The sequence below is a fragment of the Periplaneta americana genome, chromosome 14, assembly GCF_040183065.1.
Source record: "Periplaneta americana isolate PAMFEO1 chromosome 14, P.americana_PAMFEO1_priV1, whole genome shotgun sequence".
Lineage (NCBI taxonomy): Eukaryota > Metazoa > Arthropoda > Insecta > Blattodea > Blattidae > Periplaneta > Periplaneta americana.
The window spans coordinates 67,378,072-67,399,037 of NC_091130.1; the positions used below are offsets into that span (position 1 = coordinate 67,378,072).

Consider the following 20,966-nt stretch of genomic DNA (forward strand, 5'->3'; position numbering starts at 1 on the left):
GATAAACAATGGCATCTCAAACTGTTATGGTATATATGTTTCGCCAAGCATATATGCCAACTACATCCTAGAATGTTTCGTTGTGTGAGTGGATGTTACTTTAATCTGAATTCATTGCATCGAAGAGGAAGTGGCAATGACTGTCTCAGCCTATGATGAACATCAGTCTGCTACAATTTTTATGTTGTGACAGTGAGTATATATGAGAAGGTTGGATAAATATATGGAAAATTATACCAAATCTACATTGCACTATTAATTTATAATGAGGTATAAATGATCAGGACGCTATTAATACTGTAATCATATACAAAATATAGGCAGTCCATAAATATCCCAAGCAAGTCTGGAACATACTAACAGGATGACCAATGTATCAGTAAACCAGTAATGGACCGAAAAAGAACTAATCTATGGACTGTAACAATGCAGTGTACCCAGTGGAAGCTAGCAATTGATGGATTCTGGGGCAGTACCTTCCCAAAAGAAAGAAAAAATACGTTTAATATAGTGAAATATCTTACTCATAAATCGTCAATGCATATCCACAAGTAAAGCAATTATCAGCGAACTATAATATTCCTGACTTGAGAAAGTTTTATTCCAATTTGCAAAGTCACAGGAAAATATTTTCAATATGCATTCATGTATATGGTTCTATAGGCTCCCTGTGACAATATTGTTTTGTCATTAGGTGTGACAAGAGAGCTGTGTGGAAATGGTCAGTTTCAGGCATGCAGTATGTGAGTGTGAGGGACCTTGGGCAAAGTCCGAGACAATGCAACAGAAAGGTGTTTGTTACATCAACTTATAAGTTATGATTATGTCCATGCTCATCAGCAGCAGTTTTGCTTAAATTCTATGAGCGATATTTTACACACTAGTAGCAGGAATCTCATTTTAAAACAGAGGTTAGAACTGAAGAGACTAGGACTTCCAAGACTTATTTCAGTATTTCAGGAGTGCAAAATGCATGAAAAGCAAAATATGTATACACCAGGATATTTAATCCTTCATTCTACAAGTCACAAACCAACTATGTGAAGTACGAAATGCTAATTTTCGTGTTCAATAATGGATGTTACTCTGTCTGGACTTGGGTCGGTTTTTCAGACATAAAAACTTGGTTAAAAAGTCAAAAAGCACAAACTGAGTGACAATCATAAACAGTAATACTATTAAGTTTGCGAAAATGTATATTAGTTGTCAGCTAGCACAAACAGCTTAAAAATGAAGCAACTGAATAAGTTTCAAGATTCCTATACATAAGTGGTAAGATGGTCAATGCCATTAAAATAAAATAAAATGAGAAAACCAGCCATAGTTTTTCTGGAGACTGTCTAAAACCAAACAAAATGAGTTGTTGAATTGCAAGTGTTCTGTAACTTATGATAATCAGTTTTGTGACTGTCTTAAGAAACATATCACTGTGAGTACATCCTGCTTTGAAGGTTGCATTCTGAAAATTGTTTTGCTATTAAAATAGCTCTATATGTAACATGTTATCGTTTTAACTTAACACTAAACTAGCAAATTAGTGCTAGAAAAATGTGCGATCTTACCTGTTGTATTTTCAGGCAGTCCTCCCACAAAAATTGTTCTACAACCAGGAGGTCGTTCTCTTGTTGTGGGTGGTGGTGCATTTGGGTTAGGTGGAAATAAAGTACATGACTTGCAATGTATTATTTCTTTAACCATTGGACCTGCCATCATCCCTGGATCAGAAGGTATCATAGTTCCATCAGGTCCCATTATACTTCCATCCGGCATCATGCCACCCATCATACCATACTGCAAATGATATCAAGTTACAGGCATTAAAATAATATTGATAAAATTAGTGAATCACTGAAATAAAAATCATCAAAAAAGATTAAATCCAGACGGCATGCTAAGTGTTTACCAAATGTATGAAATTACACTATCATGAACCAGATATTTTAGCGTGATCAATCCAATAAATAAATTACTACTAAATATAATGAGTTTTTAAAAGACGAAATTTTATTTTATACATTAACATGTAGCATCATATTTAAAACTTGCATTTTTCTCTTTCACACATCTATAGGGGTCTGATTTTTTTGGTGTTAACGATATATGCGAAATGTGTTAAAAAGTTTATTTTATGCATGGAAAATGCAGATCCCTTAATGACAGTCCAAAATTAAGCGAAATAGGCTATATCCGCGAATTTTCGGGAAATTGATAGACATCCACGAAATTACTTCAATGTTATTATTATTATTATTATTATTATTATTATTATTATTATTATTATTATTATTATTATTATTATTACAAACAGGTTTACAATGTAATATCACATCTTCTTGTGGCCAATGTCCTAAGTTCTTATTTTTTTCTCCAATTCTATCTTCCCATTACCGTTCTTGCAGTCCTTTCTCTGCCAACACTTTATAATCACGATATTTTCAACAAAAAAAAACAGGTTTCTTGGAGAATTAGCACGAAAAATAACTCTTTCTTTAAAAAAAAAAAAAAAGTGAAAATTTTCTTTGTTATAAAATATACATGAACATTTCTACTTATTTAATCATTCTGAATTACATGCATGTGGCATATGTCAACGAAACAGAGGGTGCCAAGCAAAGAAAAAACTATGTTAACATAACAAAGCTGAATTCACACAAACAGATGAAAATGATGAGCACTAATCATCTTAGACTTTTACAGTTACAACAGTTGCTCAAAATGTCCACCATGGGCGTCGACACACTTCTGAGTACGTTGAACTACTGTTCAAGCAATGTTTGCAAAAGTGTCCTCAGCGATTGCAGCACATGCCATTTCAATTTCTTCCCGAAATGCTGCCAGTGTAGCTGGTTTTCTATGGTATACAACATTCTTAAGAATCCCCCATAGGTAAAAGTGCAATGGAGTTAGATCCAGAGAATGAGGTGGAAACTCAATCGGACCTCTTCGTCCTATTCGTGCCCTGGAATATTGTCATCAAGGTATGCACGTGCATCTCGGTGGTAATGTGGTGGTGCACCATCCTATTGGAAGTAAAATTCCTCATTTCCATACAGTGTACGAATGACGGGTGAGACGGATGTGCGTAACATGTTCAGGTACACTTGGCCAGTTACTGTTCCATCAAAAAAGAATGGTTCAATTAGACCCCTAGATGACAACCCACACCAAACATTAATTCCAGGTAAATTAACAGCCTTTTTCACAAAAACATGTGGATTGTTTGCAAAAGAGTAGACACAGTTATGCCGGTTAACAGTTCCGTTCAACTTAAATTGTGCCTCATTGGACCTCATCCTCTTGCACCATGTTCCGAAACCACTCGCAGTACTCCATTCTCAAGTCAGGGTCATCTTCATTATTTTAATGCATACAAAAGTCTTGGGATGAAAACTTTCAACTTTGCTGTTTTAATAATATGACATACGCTGGTTCTGCTAATCCCAGTCTCACGTGCACATTGCTTTGTAGATTTCTGCGGTGAGTGCTCAAAACGTTCCAAAACCATAGCCGAGGACACGGGGCTTGTTGATGTGCGAGGTCTCCCAGATCTGCCCTTGTACACATCGCATGCAGTACCATGAGTCTCAAATTTGTCACGAATGCATGCAACTGTTAATCGCATTGGTGATTCTGTTCCGTACTCATGTCTCCATTGATGTTGAACTTCAACAACATTCACGGTTCTCCAATACCACTTCAAAATTGCTTTCTGCTGTTCAAATGATAATCTTGGCTCCATTTTGTTGTTGTTGATTGACCTGTCGCGCAGCAATGCTAGCATAACGTATGTGAGTCTCATCTTTTTACAGGACATCATGCTACACATTACTTTGGCTCCATTTTGTTATTGATTGACCTGTCGCGCAGCAACGCTAGCATAACATATGTGAGTCTCATCTGTTTACAGGACATCATACTACACATTACTGTTGTTTTTCGATCCAACTTTGAAATATATTAAATAGATATCTCCTGTCAAAGTGTGTATACATTTTTTCGGCATCCTCTGTATATGCATAGTAGTTTTAGGAACTACTTCCAGGGAGAAGCACAAGCAATAACAGCCTATGTGTCATCAAGAAGACAGTGTTGTCACACCCTCACAGTCGAATGAAATTGAATTATGAATTTAATTAATGATGGAAACCATTTTCTGTTAGTTTCAAAGGGATTGTTTCAGTAATCATTTAAAAAAAAAAAAAAATGTTATTTTATTATTTCTTAAGTTCCTTTAGTGTGCGAAATATGCACGAAATTGCTTTTTTTTTTTTTTTCGAAATATTCACCGAAATCAAGGTAAAATAATCGCTTGGGTGTTTATCAAGACACGAGTGTACAAAACGAAAGTACGAGATCTACAGGACTTGAGGAATCGTATTCAAAAAGCATGTGCAGCAATTACAAGTGACATGCTGATGAATGTCTTTACGGCTACAGGTGATGGGGACAATGCTATGAAATGGATGGCAGACATGTTGAATTGCAATGAATTTCGTATGTACCTACCATTATGATAATCCCATATCGATTTCATATCCGCATGTTCATTATTTCTATAAAATGGATGGAGATTTTTTAGCCACTCTGTACTAAAAGATCTGTTATTCTTTAACACTATTCTGTTGCTGTCTATTAAAGTAATCCCCACTCTCATCTGCGGTTTCAGTTATCTGCAGTTAACCTCGACAACATTTTCTTTTTAAGTATTTTAGCATCTAGCATCTCACTCTCTAGAGTTTTATAGAAATTATAGAATTTAGACAACAGCACATCTACACTACAAGGAAAGCATTGTGGGATTTCATCTTAGCCTAAAAGCAATCTGCGCTTCACTAGGAATGATTTGTGCTTAGGTTCCTTCAAAAGATTTTTAGCTCGCATCCAGTCAGTGAATCCATTGCGCTACAGCCCTTTGAAGGGCCAAGACCAACCAGTCAGCTGCTGGCCTCACGTCCACATGCCGAAGCAGAGGTGGACGATCATCTAACCAAAATGGAGGTATCGTGTGGTTAGCACGATGACCTCCCCAGCCGTTATTCAGTTAGTCTCTCTTGTTATACATACAAAGTAGCCCTTTTCTTTTACTGAGTAGTCACAGTGTTATTACTAGATTAATAATAATGGCACCAAAACGTAAAAATAGTGATTCTGGAAGTTCAAATCCTATGAGAAAATCTGAAATACTTTTATCAGTGAAACAGTTTGTAACTTGTCAATTAAACTTTATCATAGGTAGGTATGTTAACAAAAGAAGACTTATTTATAGGGTTCACTATTATCTGTGGGTTCATATATATACAGTAGGCATCGGAATGTACCCCCCAGCAATATGACAGGGATTACTGTACATTTCTTTATGAACTTAATGAAATAGTTTAAGTTCTGTAATATTCAGTAAACATCAAACTGCTGATTTATGTGGTAAATGCTCCAATTTCACCAGAATGTCATCACTTGCTTTCAATACCATAATTATTTCAAGCACTGCTAATTATGGAGTTTTCATTCTTTTAATCAAGAATTGTTCCATTCACTGTATGTCGAATTTTGGACCGTCCACAATTCATTTAGCAGCTCAAAATCATTAATAATATTTAATTTAACATCTAAACAAGAAACACTTACAGATTTTTTTACTCTTTTCACACAGTAACATTTCTTTTCTTAATCATTTTGCATAAAATAAAACAGCTACTGGAGCTGCAAGCTATCAAACTCCACTTATAGCCAGGGGCATATTTTGCGGACTACCGGGGCTACCGGCGGTAGCCCAAGGAAATTACAAAAGAAAAAGTTTATAATATAACATAATGTAATAATTTTGAATTATTAGTTTTACCACAGTAATTAAAATTAAGGTAATCATCAGATTTATATGCGCTCTCTGCTCTCGAAAAGAAACAAGTTGTCAAGGCGGCATCGCTGGAGAAACCGCTGCTACGAGGGGTAGCCTGTGACCGTTCCGCTAGCTCTGTTCTGTCGCACAACTGCCCGTCCCCCTCACCATTCTGTAGGCCGGGTGAGTTGCCGCTCTCGTGATCGGTTTCTTCGCAGGCGCGAAGCAACAATACGCTTAGTACGCTAGCTCATCAATGTGATTGTGTTCTTGCAGTTCAGTATTTTAAATTTGTGATTTGTTCGAGTGTCTAAGAGTTATATTAATTGTTAATTATTAAGTTTTTAATTTCCCAATTAAGTGATATTGTGAAAAATATGGCAGAACAAGTTTCTGGAGAGATTTGTGTTGAAAATGACTGTGTAATAGAAGGTCTATTAAAAGTACCTTTTAACCGTCGTACATACAATGAGAAAGTTGAAATTGTGAAAATGGAAAGACCAACTCCTGAGTTAAATTTGTCCATGGACGTAAAAGAAAAACCGCGTGAATACACACGCCATTTCACTTCAACATCATGTGGTAAGTGGAATTGGTTGTGTGGTAGTTCTAAACTGTCTAAACTATTTTGCTGGCCATGTTTGTTATTTAGCCCGCGAAACTAATGTGTGGTCAAAAGAGGGGTTTTCTAATATGAACTCCCTTCGAACGGCAGTCCTAAAACACGACAAATCAAAAGCTCACATTTGTAGTAGCATGAACTTTGCAAACTTTGGGAAGACAAGAATTGATTTACAGCTAGATAAGCAAAAAGCTCTACACATCAATCAACACAATGACCTTGTGAAAAAAAATCGGGAGATTTTACTGCGTCTTATTAACGCAGTCTGCTTTCTAGGAAAACAAGAATTGGCTTTTCGGGATCATAATGAGAGTGTGGAATCAGACAATAGAGGAAATTATATTGAATATTTAAGTTCCTTAAGTGAATTTGACCATTTACTGGCCAATCATCTTGAGAGTTCAACAGTATTTCGTGGTACTTCTCCTGCAATTCAGAATGACTTAATATTTGCTATAAGTGGGGTTATGATAAAGAACATAAAATCTGAAATAGAAGAACACCTTTTGTGGCCATTGTTGTTGATGAAACAAGTGACTGCTCTAATCAGAGTCAATTGTCCACTGTTTTAAGATACATCGATAGCACTGTCAATGTTCAAGAACGGTTTATAGGATTCACAAATGTCAGTCCGGACAAAATTGCTGCTGCTTTGTTTCAGCATGTGGAAGGTGTTATAGCAGAATACAATGTTGGCAATAACTTAATTGCACAGACATATGATGGTGCTTCAGTTATGGCGGGAAATATTAATGGCTTAAAAACAAAAGTTCAAGAAAAGTATCCTCAAGCACTATTTGTCCATTGTTACAGCCATGTTCTCAATTTAGTTTTGCAACAAACTACTTCATCCATTCCAGAATGCCGCATTTTTTTCATAACACTGTCGGGTTTAGCTGCATTTTTCTCATCATTTCCTAAAAGATCAGAAAAACTCAAGGAATTTATGAAACAGAAACTCTCAAAAGTAGCACCAACTAGATGGGATTTTACATCTCGGCTTGTAAATAAAGTGAAGGAATACACAGAACAACTGACTGCTTTTTTGAAAATATCATTTGTAATGACTCTGAAGAAAACTGGGATGATGATGTAATTGTGCAGGCTCAAGGATATTTGTATTTTTTCACACAGTTTCAGAATATATTTCTTCTTGAAGTCTATGCTAGAGTGTTCGCACATACAGATGTGCTCTACAATATTCTTCAGACAAAAAGTCTAGACATAGCATACTGCTTGCAAGAGGTATCGAAGTTAAAAAATACTATATCTGAGTTCAGACGTAGTGGGTTTCCGTCCATATGGAGTACTATGGAAAATGAAAATTCTTCAGCCAATACAATGGAACCACCATTAAAGCGAAGAAAAGGAGATGATGAATTGAAATACAGGCAGCTGTACTACAGCATACTAGATCGTATGCACATGGAAATTACTGACAGATTTTCTGATTATGGAAAGCTTCAGTTCACACATCTTCTAAATTCTCAAAAATTTTCTGCTTATAGAGAAAACTTCCCGAATGAGGCACTAAACAAATTATTTCAGTCCTATAACAGTCACTTTGATCAAGTGCGTTTGAAAAATGAATTAAGTGTAATATATTCAGCAGAAATCTTTGATTTTTCGAACAAACCTATCCATGAAATATCTGCTATATATGAAAAACCAGCTGAACCAAGTTATTCCTGAAGTCCTTAAATTGGCAACATTAATTGTGACAATACCAGCTACGTCAGCAACGGTAGAAAGAACATTTTCTGCGTTGAAGAGAATAAAATCCTACTGTAGATCAATTCATACACACTAACGTTTATCCGCTTGGCACTGATGTCCATTGAAAAGTCATTTCTACAGAAACTTCGCAAGCGGCCCAACTGTAATTTCAATGACGAAGTCATCAAAGTATTTTCGTCCCAATCAAGACGTCTGGAATTCACAAATAAATAGGTAAGGAATTTTATTATAGGGATTTTAAAATATATTTTGCGTAATAATAGGGTCAGTGGTAGCCCAGACCCTTAAACCAGTATACGCCACTGCTTATAGCTATGATTCAACTTTTTAATAATAAATCATGAAGACTGTGAACTCCTAGAAGTCCGGCTTGTCATGTGATTCACATTATGAAACATTCAGTCACGTGACTGGATGTTCGAGACTGTGAATATTAGTCATCCAGAAGAAATTTACCAGAAATTAATCAGCAAAACACTATCAGCAGAATTTTGACGATAATCGAATTTAAACAATGGTTAGTAGAAAGAACAATAGCCAAAGATGACAATGGTCGAAGTTCCACTGTAGATTATACTGCTGAATCCCTGCACTCTTTTTCTGTCACTGTGTCAAAGAGAAAGTATAAAAGTTGGTCCACAATAAATCGGGAATGGGAACCAGAACGAAAACGGAAAGCAGAGAACGTGAATGTGCAGATTTTTTATTTACAATAAACCGAGTTCGGAAACGACTATTCATATTCATACGTATGTCAATAATGATATATAAAGTCGATATTACGCATTCTGATGTTGTTGTTTAGTCAACTGTTCGAAGACAGGTCTGAACCTCAAAAGCGATACCAACATAGCATCACTTATCAGACAACCAAGGTAGGGTAGGGTAGGGTGGCCAGTTTCTTTCCTCCTATTATGATGTCATTTGTGTATAACTGACCAATGGCGTTCTCTCATGAGACAAACCAGCCAACATAACACAGGTTCAAAAGTTATGATAAGGAATATTTAAAAATTCAATTCACGTAGTCTCTGTCAGGTGTATTCTAATTAGGTGCGGTGTAGAGAGATATTGATGAATGGAGCACTGATCTTTCTAAAACTGAACAGAGATAAGATAAGTTGTTATGAGTAATGACCCTTATGACACTGAACAGATGACACCATTATCGCCACATGAAGTTTAATTATACTGTGACTGAAATTATCAGATAGTTTGAGACTAGCTTTGTATCGGTGTGTTGTATAAGTTGAAACTGTTAATTTATATTTAAAAGTTCATCGAATGTTTTCACGTTGTCAGTTAATGTAATGTAGTTAGTAGTGTGTCATATCGTTTTCTGCGAGCAAGAGTAGTTTTACGCTGGCTGTTGGCTGCATGTAAAATTGGCATATGCCACATTCCTACCAGGGCTGATCTCGTAAGCTCCCCACATTAGTCAGGTCACATATACATGTAGTGTGTGTGTGTGTGTGTGTATATATATATATATATATATATATATATATATATATATATATATATATAGGGTATTTCAAAAGTCAGTTCAAACATTAAACCACTATAAATATATATATATATATATATATATATATATATATATATATATATATATATATATATATATAGGGTATTTCAAAAGTCAGTTCAAACATTAAATCACTATAAATATTATAATATTTGAGATAAGGAAAAAACGAAAACATCACAGTGTTGTGCAAACAATGGGGTTTACAAAACATTGGGAAGATGTCCGCCGTTCTCTTGTTCAACGTACAGCATTCTGTCTGCGACACCATGCACAGCATTTTGCAGATAATGTCTTGGAATATTGACAATTTCTTGCGAGATGGCATCTTTCAGTTGCAGTAGGGTTGTTGGATGTGTCAGGAAAACTCGTTCTTTAAAGTAACCCTACAACTAAAGGTCGGCTGGATTTAAATCTGGAGATCGCGGAGGTCACATTGTTGGAAAGTGCCTACTGATGACTTTGGTCGGAAAACGAACCTCAATTACGCGTGTTAACTCCACATTAATTTTTTAGTAGGATATTTTACGACGCTTTATCAACATCTTAGGTTATTTGGCGTCTGAATGCAATGAAGGCGATAATGCTGATGAAATGAATCCGGGTCCAGCACCGAAAGTTATCCAGCATTTTGCTCATATTGGGTTGAGGAAAAACCCCGGAAAAAACCTCAATCAGGTAACTTGACCCGACTGAAAATCGAACCTGAGCCACCTGGTTTCCTGGCTAGACACGCTAACTGTTACTCCATGGGTGTAGACAATAATGGAATAAGACAGACTGTTACAGTAAATGGGGAGCGCTACTACAGCATATTACAGAACTTCGTCATCCCTAGACGAAGAATCATGCTATGGAAAACATACTCTTCATGCAAGATGGCACTCCACCCCACATCTTCATCTCTGCAAAACAATTAATTACGCAGATGTTTGGCGATCGTGTCATCAGTAGGCACTTTCCAAAAATGTGGCCTCCGCGATCTCCAGATTTCAATCCGGCCGACTTTTGGTTGTAGGGTTACCTTAAAGAACGAGTTTTCCTGACACATTCAACAATCCTACTGTAACTGAAAGATGCCATCTCGCAATAAATTGCCAATATTCCAAGACATTATCTGCAAAATGCTGTGCATGGTGTCGCAGATACAATGCTGTACGTTAAACAAGAGAACGACGGACATCTTCCCAATGTTTTGTAAACCCTGTTGTTTGCCCAACACTGTGATGTTTTTCTTTATTCCCTATCTCAAATATTGTGATATTTATAACGGTTTAATGTTTGAAATGACTTTTGAAATAACCTATATATATTGAAAGTAATTTACTGAATGTATGGGTTAGTTACAAGCAATGGATGAAGAAGAAATTATGTCATGGTCTCCTGCTACAAAATACACGACGACCATATAGCTGTATGTTGACAATAGAGTGAATCTAATAGGCTGTGATCGGAAATGAGAACAGCACAGTTAAAAAGTGGCCAACTCTCACGTTCCCATTCCTGGACTCTGGCAAACTTCACGTTAATTGTAAATGTTCACATTTAAATATATTTATTTTAACAATTTTTCTGTTCTCGTTCTCATTATTGTTTCCATTCCCAGTTTTTTGTGGAACAGTTCTAATTATCTAAGAAAGAGATTGAGCATGTTTGTGCATATGCACAAAAACTTTCTATTCTCATTAATTGGTTGTAATGCAATAAAGAGTTTATCTGAACTGGAAGAGATCAGTTATGTATTTAAAAGCTCCATGAAAACTGAATGCTGTGAATCGTGATGTGGCAGTCTCCTCTTCCCTCTGATGTCATACAGTTTGCAAATAGAGTGACAAATGTATTGCATAATTTTCCAAGTTCCTCTCTTCAAAAACCATGGGGTCAATAATAATCCTGTGGACTCAGGTTCCATTGCTGGTGTACCTCTGATTTATAACTTATGTTGGGCAAGCCCATGGTCCATGTAGCACAGGGGTTTTCTTCAATAGATCCGGTTCCCCTGTGGCATCCCAACAAATCTCCATAATCATCTCATCGCGTGTGTAACATAGACCAGCCTCCTATGGTGCATCCTGAGCAATGACTTTGTCGGTAAACAGGTCTACACAACTGACTTCATATGGACAAATGACGTAAGTCAAGTATCCGTCATTAGTAAATAATAATAATAATAATAATAATAATAATAATAATAATAATAATAATAATAATAATAATAATAATAACTGAATTACTACAAAGTATATTTGAATTTTAAACATTAATGAGTGTTTTCCAAACTCTAATAATGGTTATTTCTGTTATTAACTTAACACCGACATGAAGCTACACTTAATTCCTGGAAGAGATTTATGTAGTGTAAATACACACTGATTCTGACAATCCTGAAACAATAATTACATCTGGTATCAGTTAATGTAAGTTTTCGTTATTCTTAATGTATATAATCATATTTCGGTGATGGGCAAAGTTGTTCTTTTCTCGGAACAGTTCTGACTGTTCCAGTTCCGGAAAAATACTATGTTCCAAGCAACAGTTCCGAAATAACAGTTACAAGTAGAGATGAGTCAGAATCATTCATTGATGAGAGCCATTTCTTTGAATCTCGCTCCTTTTGAGGAGTCGTTCAAAAGAGTACCCTCCCTCTTCCCCAAGCAGCTTTCACATAGCATTGGAACACTCATCGCTCGGACTCCTCTTGAAATATGTTATCGGCATGATATAGCACACATGCTTCTCAATAGATGACATTCCAACGCACATTCGAATCGATTTTGGAAACTTCTGTGTATGCAGGCAGAAGCTTCATGTTTAGTAAATAAACAGCTGTTGAATACAAGGTCAGAATCCAACACTTAGTTTTAGTACATAAAGTCATAATGACACGGTAATCAACTCAAAAATTTAACATGACATTTAAAATGTGTAGCATGTAATTTTTGTTCTCCTCCGTGTTACGTAAGGAAGAAAGAAAATCATTAATACTTTTTACTGTTCTTAATGCTTAGTTATAATTATAATAATAATAATAATAATAATAATAATAATAATAATAATAATAATAATAATAAATAATTACATTATAATTTCATAAATAATAAAAAAGATATAACTATACACCTATTTATATATTAACAGTAGTGAAACCTGAAACCCCCACACTGGCTTAGTAAAATGTTAGAAACACATCTGTACCAGTGTAATAATTTAAACTTCGCATCTCACCTCACTCTGTGTCATTAGTGTCATTACTCATGACCACACTCCAAGTACTTCAATTTCCATGCTTCCCCATCCATCAACGTGAGAGTTTCAAGTTCCAACTTGTTCCAACGAAGTTCCAAGTAAGACATAAAGAACAAGAACAGTGTAGCTGGAGCTTTCATGATTCAATGGAATGGGTTCCGACTGTTCTCTGTTGTCTTGGAGTTGGAACATGCCTTGCGCAACGCAGTACTGTAGACCCACAACAACTGGACAAGTGAGCAGCTCGGAGTCGGAACAGTGTTATTTCGGAACAGGAGGTTCCGACCTACTGTTCATTTTTGCACAGTTCCAAAATAACTGTTGCGTTATTTTTTTACCCATCTCTAGCTTGAGGTATTAATTTCCTTTCTTCACTTACTTTACACTATCTGCAGACTGCATGAACTGAAATGTCATACTTTGGTTTGGTGTATGGAAGGCATTCTGGTTTAAGTCTTCATAGGAGATTTTTTTTTTTCTGTTATGAAAATTTAGTCAATGTAACCAACCAGCATCATGATAAAAGTTGGAAACTACAATTAGTATCATGATAAAAGTGGAAACTACAGTGAGATGTGTAATCTAGTCTAGCAAATTTGCTTCAACAGCTGAGGGATTAATGTCCTGATACCAAGAGCTAGACACCACAAATTTTCGCATTAACGAAAAATGCGATAAATTGTGAATTGAAGGAGAAAGTGGCTTCCTTTACAAATATGTATAGCGAATATATAAAAATTTCTACTAGAATCTTCGCAAAAAAAAAATTTTGCGACAAAAAACTAAATTATTCTGATTATAACGTATATTTTTTTTTCCTAGCATTGAGAAAACCAGTCAGTTTTTCTTAGCATGAGGAAACAAATGGAAAACACATACTGTATTGTCTAATACAGGATTTAACATCCCTCACCATCTATCAAACAGTCTCAAAGGTCTACAATAGGCCTACTTATCATGTTCTTAGGTGAGAAGGGATGAACAATATTTGGATTTCCTACTTTTGGGACAATTTTTTTTTCAAAGTTTCAGTTGTGAATATGGTTTACACCACTATAGTTACAGTGCACATCAGAGCAAAAGAATTTGTGAATGAAGGTATTTATGCATTCAAGACAAATATATTAATGTGCAAATTTTGTAATGTGAGGGTAGATTGGGAGTAATTAACATAATAGTGTTGAAATATTGTTTAAAGAATATAGGATATTTGAGACTGAAAAACGAAAAGTAAGGCTCCAAAACACAAGCATCAACTGGAGGTTAATTTGATCACAACAAACAAGAGAAAAGAAAAAAATATCCTTCTGTTCCAACATAAAACATGTTTTCTCAAATATACGAAATGTTTGCAATATGAAAATTCGCGATAAAACGAGAAATATAATATTTTTATCCCAAATTCTTTCCAAAGTAAATGCGGAATTCTGTAGAAATGATACAGCACTACTCAGATGATCGTCCACCTCTGAGATAAACGGGTATGAGGCTGGAAATCAACAGGTAGGTCTTGGCTCTGCTAAATGCACAAAGAGACCGTAACTAACAACTTATTTTATAAATCACTTCGCATCCAGACGAAATATTAATTACTCACTTGGCCCATCTGTCCCATGCCCATCATGCTGGGGTCTCCCATCATACCACCTCCCATCATATTCATGTTCATGCCCATCATTGGATAGCCCATTGGTCCCATCATGCCACCCCACATGTTGTTCGGTGCACCACCCATTGGCGCAGGTTGCATATTGTTAGGTGACTGCATACTAGGTGCTGCGTTGTTGTTGTTGTTAGGAGCTGCTGGCTGCTGTTGCGGTGGTTGATTCTGCTGTGACGAATTGCTGTGACTGCCACTGTTACTGGAGCCTTCTCGATCATCTCTCCTATCCCTGTCACGGTCACGATCGCGATCTCTGTCTCTGTCTCTATCTCTATCACGATCACGGTCTCTACGATCACCTCTATTCCGTCGTTCTCTCCTGTTGCTATCACCACCTCCACTGCTACTTCCACCACCTCCTACACTGCTACCCCCACCACTTCCACCTCCTGTACCTCCTCCACTATTACCACCATTACTAGAATCTTCATTATTACGGCCATTGTTTCGATCCTCACCTAGAAAATAAAATAAATTATTCTATAACATTTTTATTGAGTACTTTGAAACAAAATGACAATTATTTGTTACATTTATGTCCACAGGCGCAAACTATGGGGGGACAAGACACTTTCTACCCCCTTCACTTATAAAGTCAGGGGAGTTGCCCTGTTCTCATAATAGAGGGCCTCCCCTCACCTAATGATTCAAAGAGGGATTCCTCACGTTAAAAAAAAGAAAAGAAATAATTTGTTTGAAAGTTGAACTATGCTTTAAGTAACTAGGACGAACCAAAAATGGTTAATACACATATGATGCAACAGTAACCCCCTTCTTTGTCTATAATCGACACTAGTTTTTCAATTCAGTTCAAATCTATCAACAGTAATGGTCATAAGTATTACCCAGTGGAAATAATAATACGGAATTAAAAGACCAATTAACAGTGTATTCAACTGTATCAAGTGATCTTTTTTTGTCATGATCGTCACGGGTATGTACTTGTTAAGTAATCAGTGACTGCGATTTAATTATTGATAAAGGATAAATTGGGTTGTAGTAGTGGTAGTAAAATAGTTCGTGTTCATCATCACTGCAAGAATCAACGAAGGGTGAATAAAGCATGAAAAGGAAAAGGCAGTGAATAAGGGCCCTATTTTCAATCATCTTTGATTAAGCAATTTCCAAGGTTATTGTAAAAAAAAATCAGACTATATAATTTTCTGTAAAATGTGTAAGGAAATTTTTGAGAAACAGTAATTAAAATTTTTTCGGCCTTTTGTACAGAATCCTACCCCACTCTCTCTCTAATATTTCAAAGAAGTCAGCACCTATGATTATGTCATTCCTATTTTATATTTCTGGCTTACACAGACAATCCTTTTATTAAATTTATTTAATGAAATAATTATTTGTTTCCATGTCATACTCTATTTTTTAATTTTAGGTACAAGATTGAAATGTCTATTAATTTCTTTAAACCTGATGATGATAATTTGTTTTTCCGTTAGCCTATATTCAATTTTAAATTTATGGTTTACTTACTTACTTACTTTTAGAGAACCCAAAAGTTTATTGCTGCCCTTACATAAGCCCACCATTGGTCCCTATTCTGAGCAAGATTAATCAGTCTCTACCATCATATCCAACTCCCTCAAATCCATTTTAATATTATTCTCCCATCTACATCTTAGCCTCTCCAAAGGTCTTTTTATTTCAGGTCTCCCAACTAACACTCTAAACACATTTCTGGATTCACCCATATGTGCTACATGCTCTGCCCATCTCAAACGTCTGGGTTTAATGTTCCTAATTATATTAGGTGAAGAATACAATATGTGTGAGTTCTGCGTCATGTAACTTCCTCCATTCTCCCCTAACTTCATCCCTCTTAGCTCCAAATATTTTCTTAAGCACCTTATTCTCGATCACCCTTAACCACTGTCTCTCTCTCTTGAAGTGAGAGACCAAGTTTCACAACCATACAGAACAACTGCTGCAAGGGAATGTGCGTTCTAATTTGCAGATGCAAATGGATTAAAAATTCCAGAAAACTGGAAAAAATGTAGAATTGCCAGTGAGGAATGGCGGAAAGGATTTGCAAATCGTAATCCTTCTCTATCAATTAGGAAACCAGAAGCAACCACCTTATCTCGAAGCACAAGTTTCAATAAGAAGAATATTGGAGAGATTTTTTAAAAATGTGCTATCAGTAAAACATTATGTTGGTAAAATTCTCAGCACTGAACAAGAGAGCTTTGAAATAAAGTTCTTACACGGGAAACATCTCACATTCAACTTTGTATTTCCAAATGCTGAAGGTATTGCTTCAGCTAAAGAAAATGAATTGTGAGAAAGATACCAGGGCCTTACACTTCAAGTGGAATTGAGTGCACTGGACAGATCTATAGTTTTCCAGTCAAGTTCTTAAAAAATATTGAGAACCTCAGTACAGTATTTACACTTGCAGGGTTTGTACTCTGTTTTCATTTAGGTTCATTTATAAGTTTTTGAATAAACTTTGAATTTCCAATGTTTATCATCATATTGTTTGAGAGATGTGATTGTGTCCCAACTCTCCCATACAAGTGTCTCAACTCACCTGGCATGGGAGACTTGGGACAAAACGTATCATATTATAAAACATATTGTACAATATCAATCGTACATCTAAAGTTTCTTGCAATTTTTTATAGTATAATGAAGAATCAATGTTTATCTGTAACCAACAGTCTACCTGAAATAATTCATATGGAAATTTAAAAAACTGAAATTATGAAAACTGTCCCAACTCTCCCTCACCTCCCCTACACTGAAGGACATGCAAATTAATTTGTAAGATTATGAAAATAAATACAATTTTTTACACTGATCCCATTAATAGCTATACTTAGAGACCACAAAACTTCAAAACTTGTTTTCGTTCAAACCTGGATATCTAATATGAAAAATATTAAAATAAATGGTTATACTACACCTGATATTGGCATTGGTGGCTTGTTTTTATTCATGTTGAATTCCAGTGGTGCATCATTCATGGCTGGATTCAGCATATTTTGCTGCATCTGTTGCATATGGATTTGTTGCTGATGTGTTCCAGGTGGTGCTGGTTGTGGAGGCTGACCGGGCATCATGGGACCTGGTATATATCCCTGTGGCATAATTGGGCCAGGCATTGGCATACCCTGACCCATACCCTGCTGTGGTCCCATCATGCCCATAGGCATTGGAGCCATAGGTGGTGGTGGAGGTGGTGGATCTACAAAAATTATATTTTAACTATACAATTATGTTTCTAGACCTACTTGTATTTGTATAAATTTTACCTTCTGTTTACCTGCATTCAGTGGCGTCAACTTATATGGGCCCTAATAATTTGTATCATCATCATCATCATCATCATCATCATCATCATCATCATCATCATCATCATCATCGTTACTTACGAGAGTTATTTATTTTTAACTTCAAACTCAAGTGTTCAGCCCACCCATTGTTTTCCAAAAGTTAGCGCCATTGCTGCATTTTAAATTTAAAATATGTAGGCCTACATAGCTATCAGAAATGATTTTCATAAAAACAAGGAATAGCCAGCCAATAAAATGGCGGGTACTTGACTTACATCATTCACCCATGTGATGCCAGTTATGTAGACCAATTTACCAACAGAGCTGTTGCCCAGGGTGTGCCATAGGAGGCTGATCTACACTACACCTGTCATGAGATGATTATGGAGATATGTTGGGATGCCACAGGGGAACCAGAGCTTCCCAGAGAAAACCGCTGGGTGAATGTAGAGTATCCAACGCCCACTGAACGAATATTTCACTTTTATCACTGCCAATGTTGCGCTATAATCGTATATGCAAGGTAGGCTATAAGAAAAACCTAAACTAACCAAACCTAATCTGTCGAAGAAGCAACAAGTTATACTAAATATGTGTAAAATTGGCCTATGTCTCTATAGTGGGCGGGATATAAGTTGTTGTTGTTGTTGTTTTCTAATGCCAGGCGTTTGACAATAAAGTCATCTGACCTCTTGCACTCCAATATTTTTCAAATATATTATCATGACCAGCCACTGAAGCACAGATTTTGAGATGTTCCGAATCCATTGCTTCGTTTGAGTTGCACAATGGGCAGTTAGGGGACTGATATATTCCAATTCTATGCAGGTGTTTGGCCAAACAATCATGGCCTGTTGCCAATCTAAATGCAGCTACAGATGAAAATGGCAAGTTATAGCCGATTTAAGTGAACACCATATTTTAACATTTTGGTGGCTACTTCATTCACACACAACCCCCAGAATGTCTGGAGGACCACACCTGCTGTTGGTCGACGGGTCCATTGGACCTAGCTGGGAGATCTTGTTGATCACCAGCTTTCCCTCCTTAAGCCACTGGAGGACGATTTTAGTGCCATAGCAGGTCAGCACTAGGAACAGAAAAGTAGAAAGAGGAGGAAGGAAAGGGAAATGAACCCCTAGGCCTCGAATGCTCTAATGCCGTAGGGGTCAAAAAAAGTAAGAGTTCAGTCAGAGGACTGGATAGGAAAGGGTAAAGAGGGAATTAGGTATTGGACATAAGTAACATTGACCTTAACTTCTACTGGGAGCCAAAGGGCCAACGTTCCCTGTTCTCTTGTATCCCCCTTTTCCAGTTCGTGGCATTTTTATCCCATTTCCCATTCTCTCTTTGTGGAATTTTTCTAACCAAAACATTTCATCAGGGGGCAAAATGACTATTTTCATTTTATTTCTGCTGTAATGGGACAATTCGAACTTTTCGCGTTACTCTTCTTTTAGCCTACTATACTCCTTGCATTCATACCTACTTTCACATATTTGCTACATAATAATATTTTCATCTAGATAACAATGCATATGAAGCAATAGGCCTATTCAAAATATGGTTTACAAGAAAACAATTTCACTTGTGTCAAATATGACTTGTCCATTGTCAGTAACCTAAGGAATTTCTTTGAATATTTTCAATTAATGTAGTATATTAGGGAACCAAACAATTTATGCATTATATGATTTGTAAACGTTATAATGTCTGATTTCTAGTAAATGATATAACATTACAGTTACCGGTAGTAATATTGAAATACAGTTTGTTTTTCAAGGACCAAATCATGTCCAACATTTCTCTATGTAAAATCTCTATAATTATGTTCGGATATTACAACATATTATAACTTACGAAGTGTGCTGCGAAAGAATCTTCGTGCGTATTCCAAAATAAAAAAGTCTGGGAATTCCTGATTGAGCATATTGAACTAAATGGAAGTACTAACTTCTTAATAGGTATTAACCATAAATTATAATTTTCTATTGTCAGTCATTAATTTTATTTATGATTGCCAATGTAAGTTTACTGCAAAATCTGTAAAAAAAAAAAAAACATTGGTATTGCTGCCTGAATATTCTATCCGAAAATAAGCAGCACGGCTATAATTTTTGTTCCATACCTCTGCGAATAAGCCTACCTTTCATTGAGGTTCTGGTTGATATGTACCCTACATCGGGTGCGCTTCCGTATAGGAGCAGCGGCATTTTCCCTAAGGTATTTTTATCCCTCAGCCCTGTACAGAAGCGCGCCCTCGTGAGGTATGTCTAGTTATTATTTTTTTCGGTTAAACTAGCGCTGAGGTAGTTCCTTTCGTACTCTGCTTATACACTTTGCATATACGAATCTGTGACAGGTTAGATTTGGTTTGTTTAGGTTTTGTTAAGCCTTGCATATACGATCAACTGCACTTGCTATTTCTACAATAGCGTTAATTGGAAATTAATATAATTTTTATTCATAATGCAACACATAGTACAGTTCTACAGTAGTAATTAAAACTCGCATTAATGTCCACTTCAGAATAATTTGTGGTTTTTTAAATGTCCAGCGCTCGATTATTCTACGTAATCAATTGCTATTAAAAACATGTACATTTATTCCTAGTTCTTCCACCCCACATTACTTCAGGGAAGTAACAAATACAATGGAGTCAATGGTCCAACATGCTTCTCTTTAAACTAAAATATAATGCAGCCAATGAACAAATATTATGAATTATAAGGAACATTATTGTAATTCTTACTCATTGCACCCGGTGGAAGAGGTGGATTTCCCACAGCTGGATAATTATAGGCCATTTTATTTGAGTCAAACCACTATATCATATATGCCTTCACACAAAATCGATGAAAGCGCATGGAATATGGCGTCAACAATAACCGGTTTAGAAGAGTCCAATTTATACATTATAAAACATTATCACCTTAATTTGTAACGCAAATAATACAAAGTGAGAATTACAATTACGTTTCTTTCGCTAATAAACATATAATGATGTAAATGTTAGTCATACAATTTCAAAGTAACATTAGACTCAT

At 36.0% G+C, this 20,966-nt stretch overlaps 1 protein-coding gene and 1 long non-coding RNA gene across 2 annotated transcripts in view; one reads left to right on the forward strand and one right to left on the reverse strand.

Annotated features, from left to right (window-relative positions):
• LOC138713396 (ecto-NOX disulfide-thiol exchanger 2) overlaps window positions 1-20,925 on the reverse strand; it is a 98,078-nt gene extending 77,153 nt beyond the window's left edge. Inside the window, exons 1-4 of the mRNA XM_069845473.1 lie at window positions 20,672-20,925; window positions 17,550-17,831; window positions 14,567-15,090; window positions 1,563-1,791 (exon numbers count right to left, since the gene is read on the reverse strand). Of these exons, the coding sequence (XP_069701574.1) occupies window positions 1,563-1,791; window positions 14,567-15,090; window positions 17,550-17,831; window positions 20,672-20,726 (1,090 nt within the window). The 5' untranslated portion in view covers window positions 20,727-20,925. The remainder of the gene's footprint in view (window positions 1-1,562; window positions 1,792-14,566; window positions 15,091-17,549; window positions 17,832-20,671) is intronic.
• The window catches only part of LOC138713401 (uncharacterized), a 207,000-nt gene that overhangs the window by 66,057 nt on the left and 119,977 nt on the right, over window positions 1-20,966 (forward strand). The window lies entirely within an intron of this gene.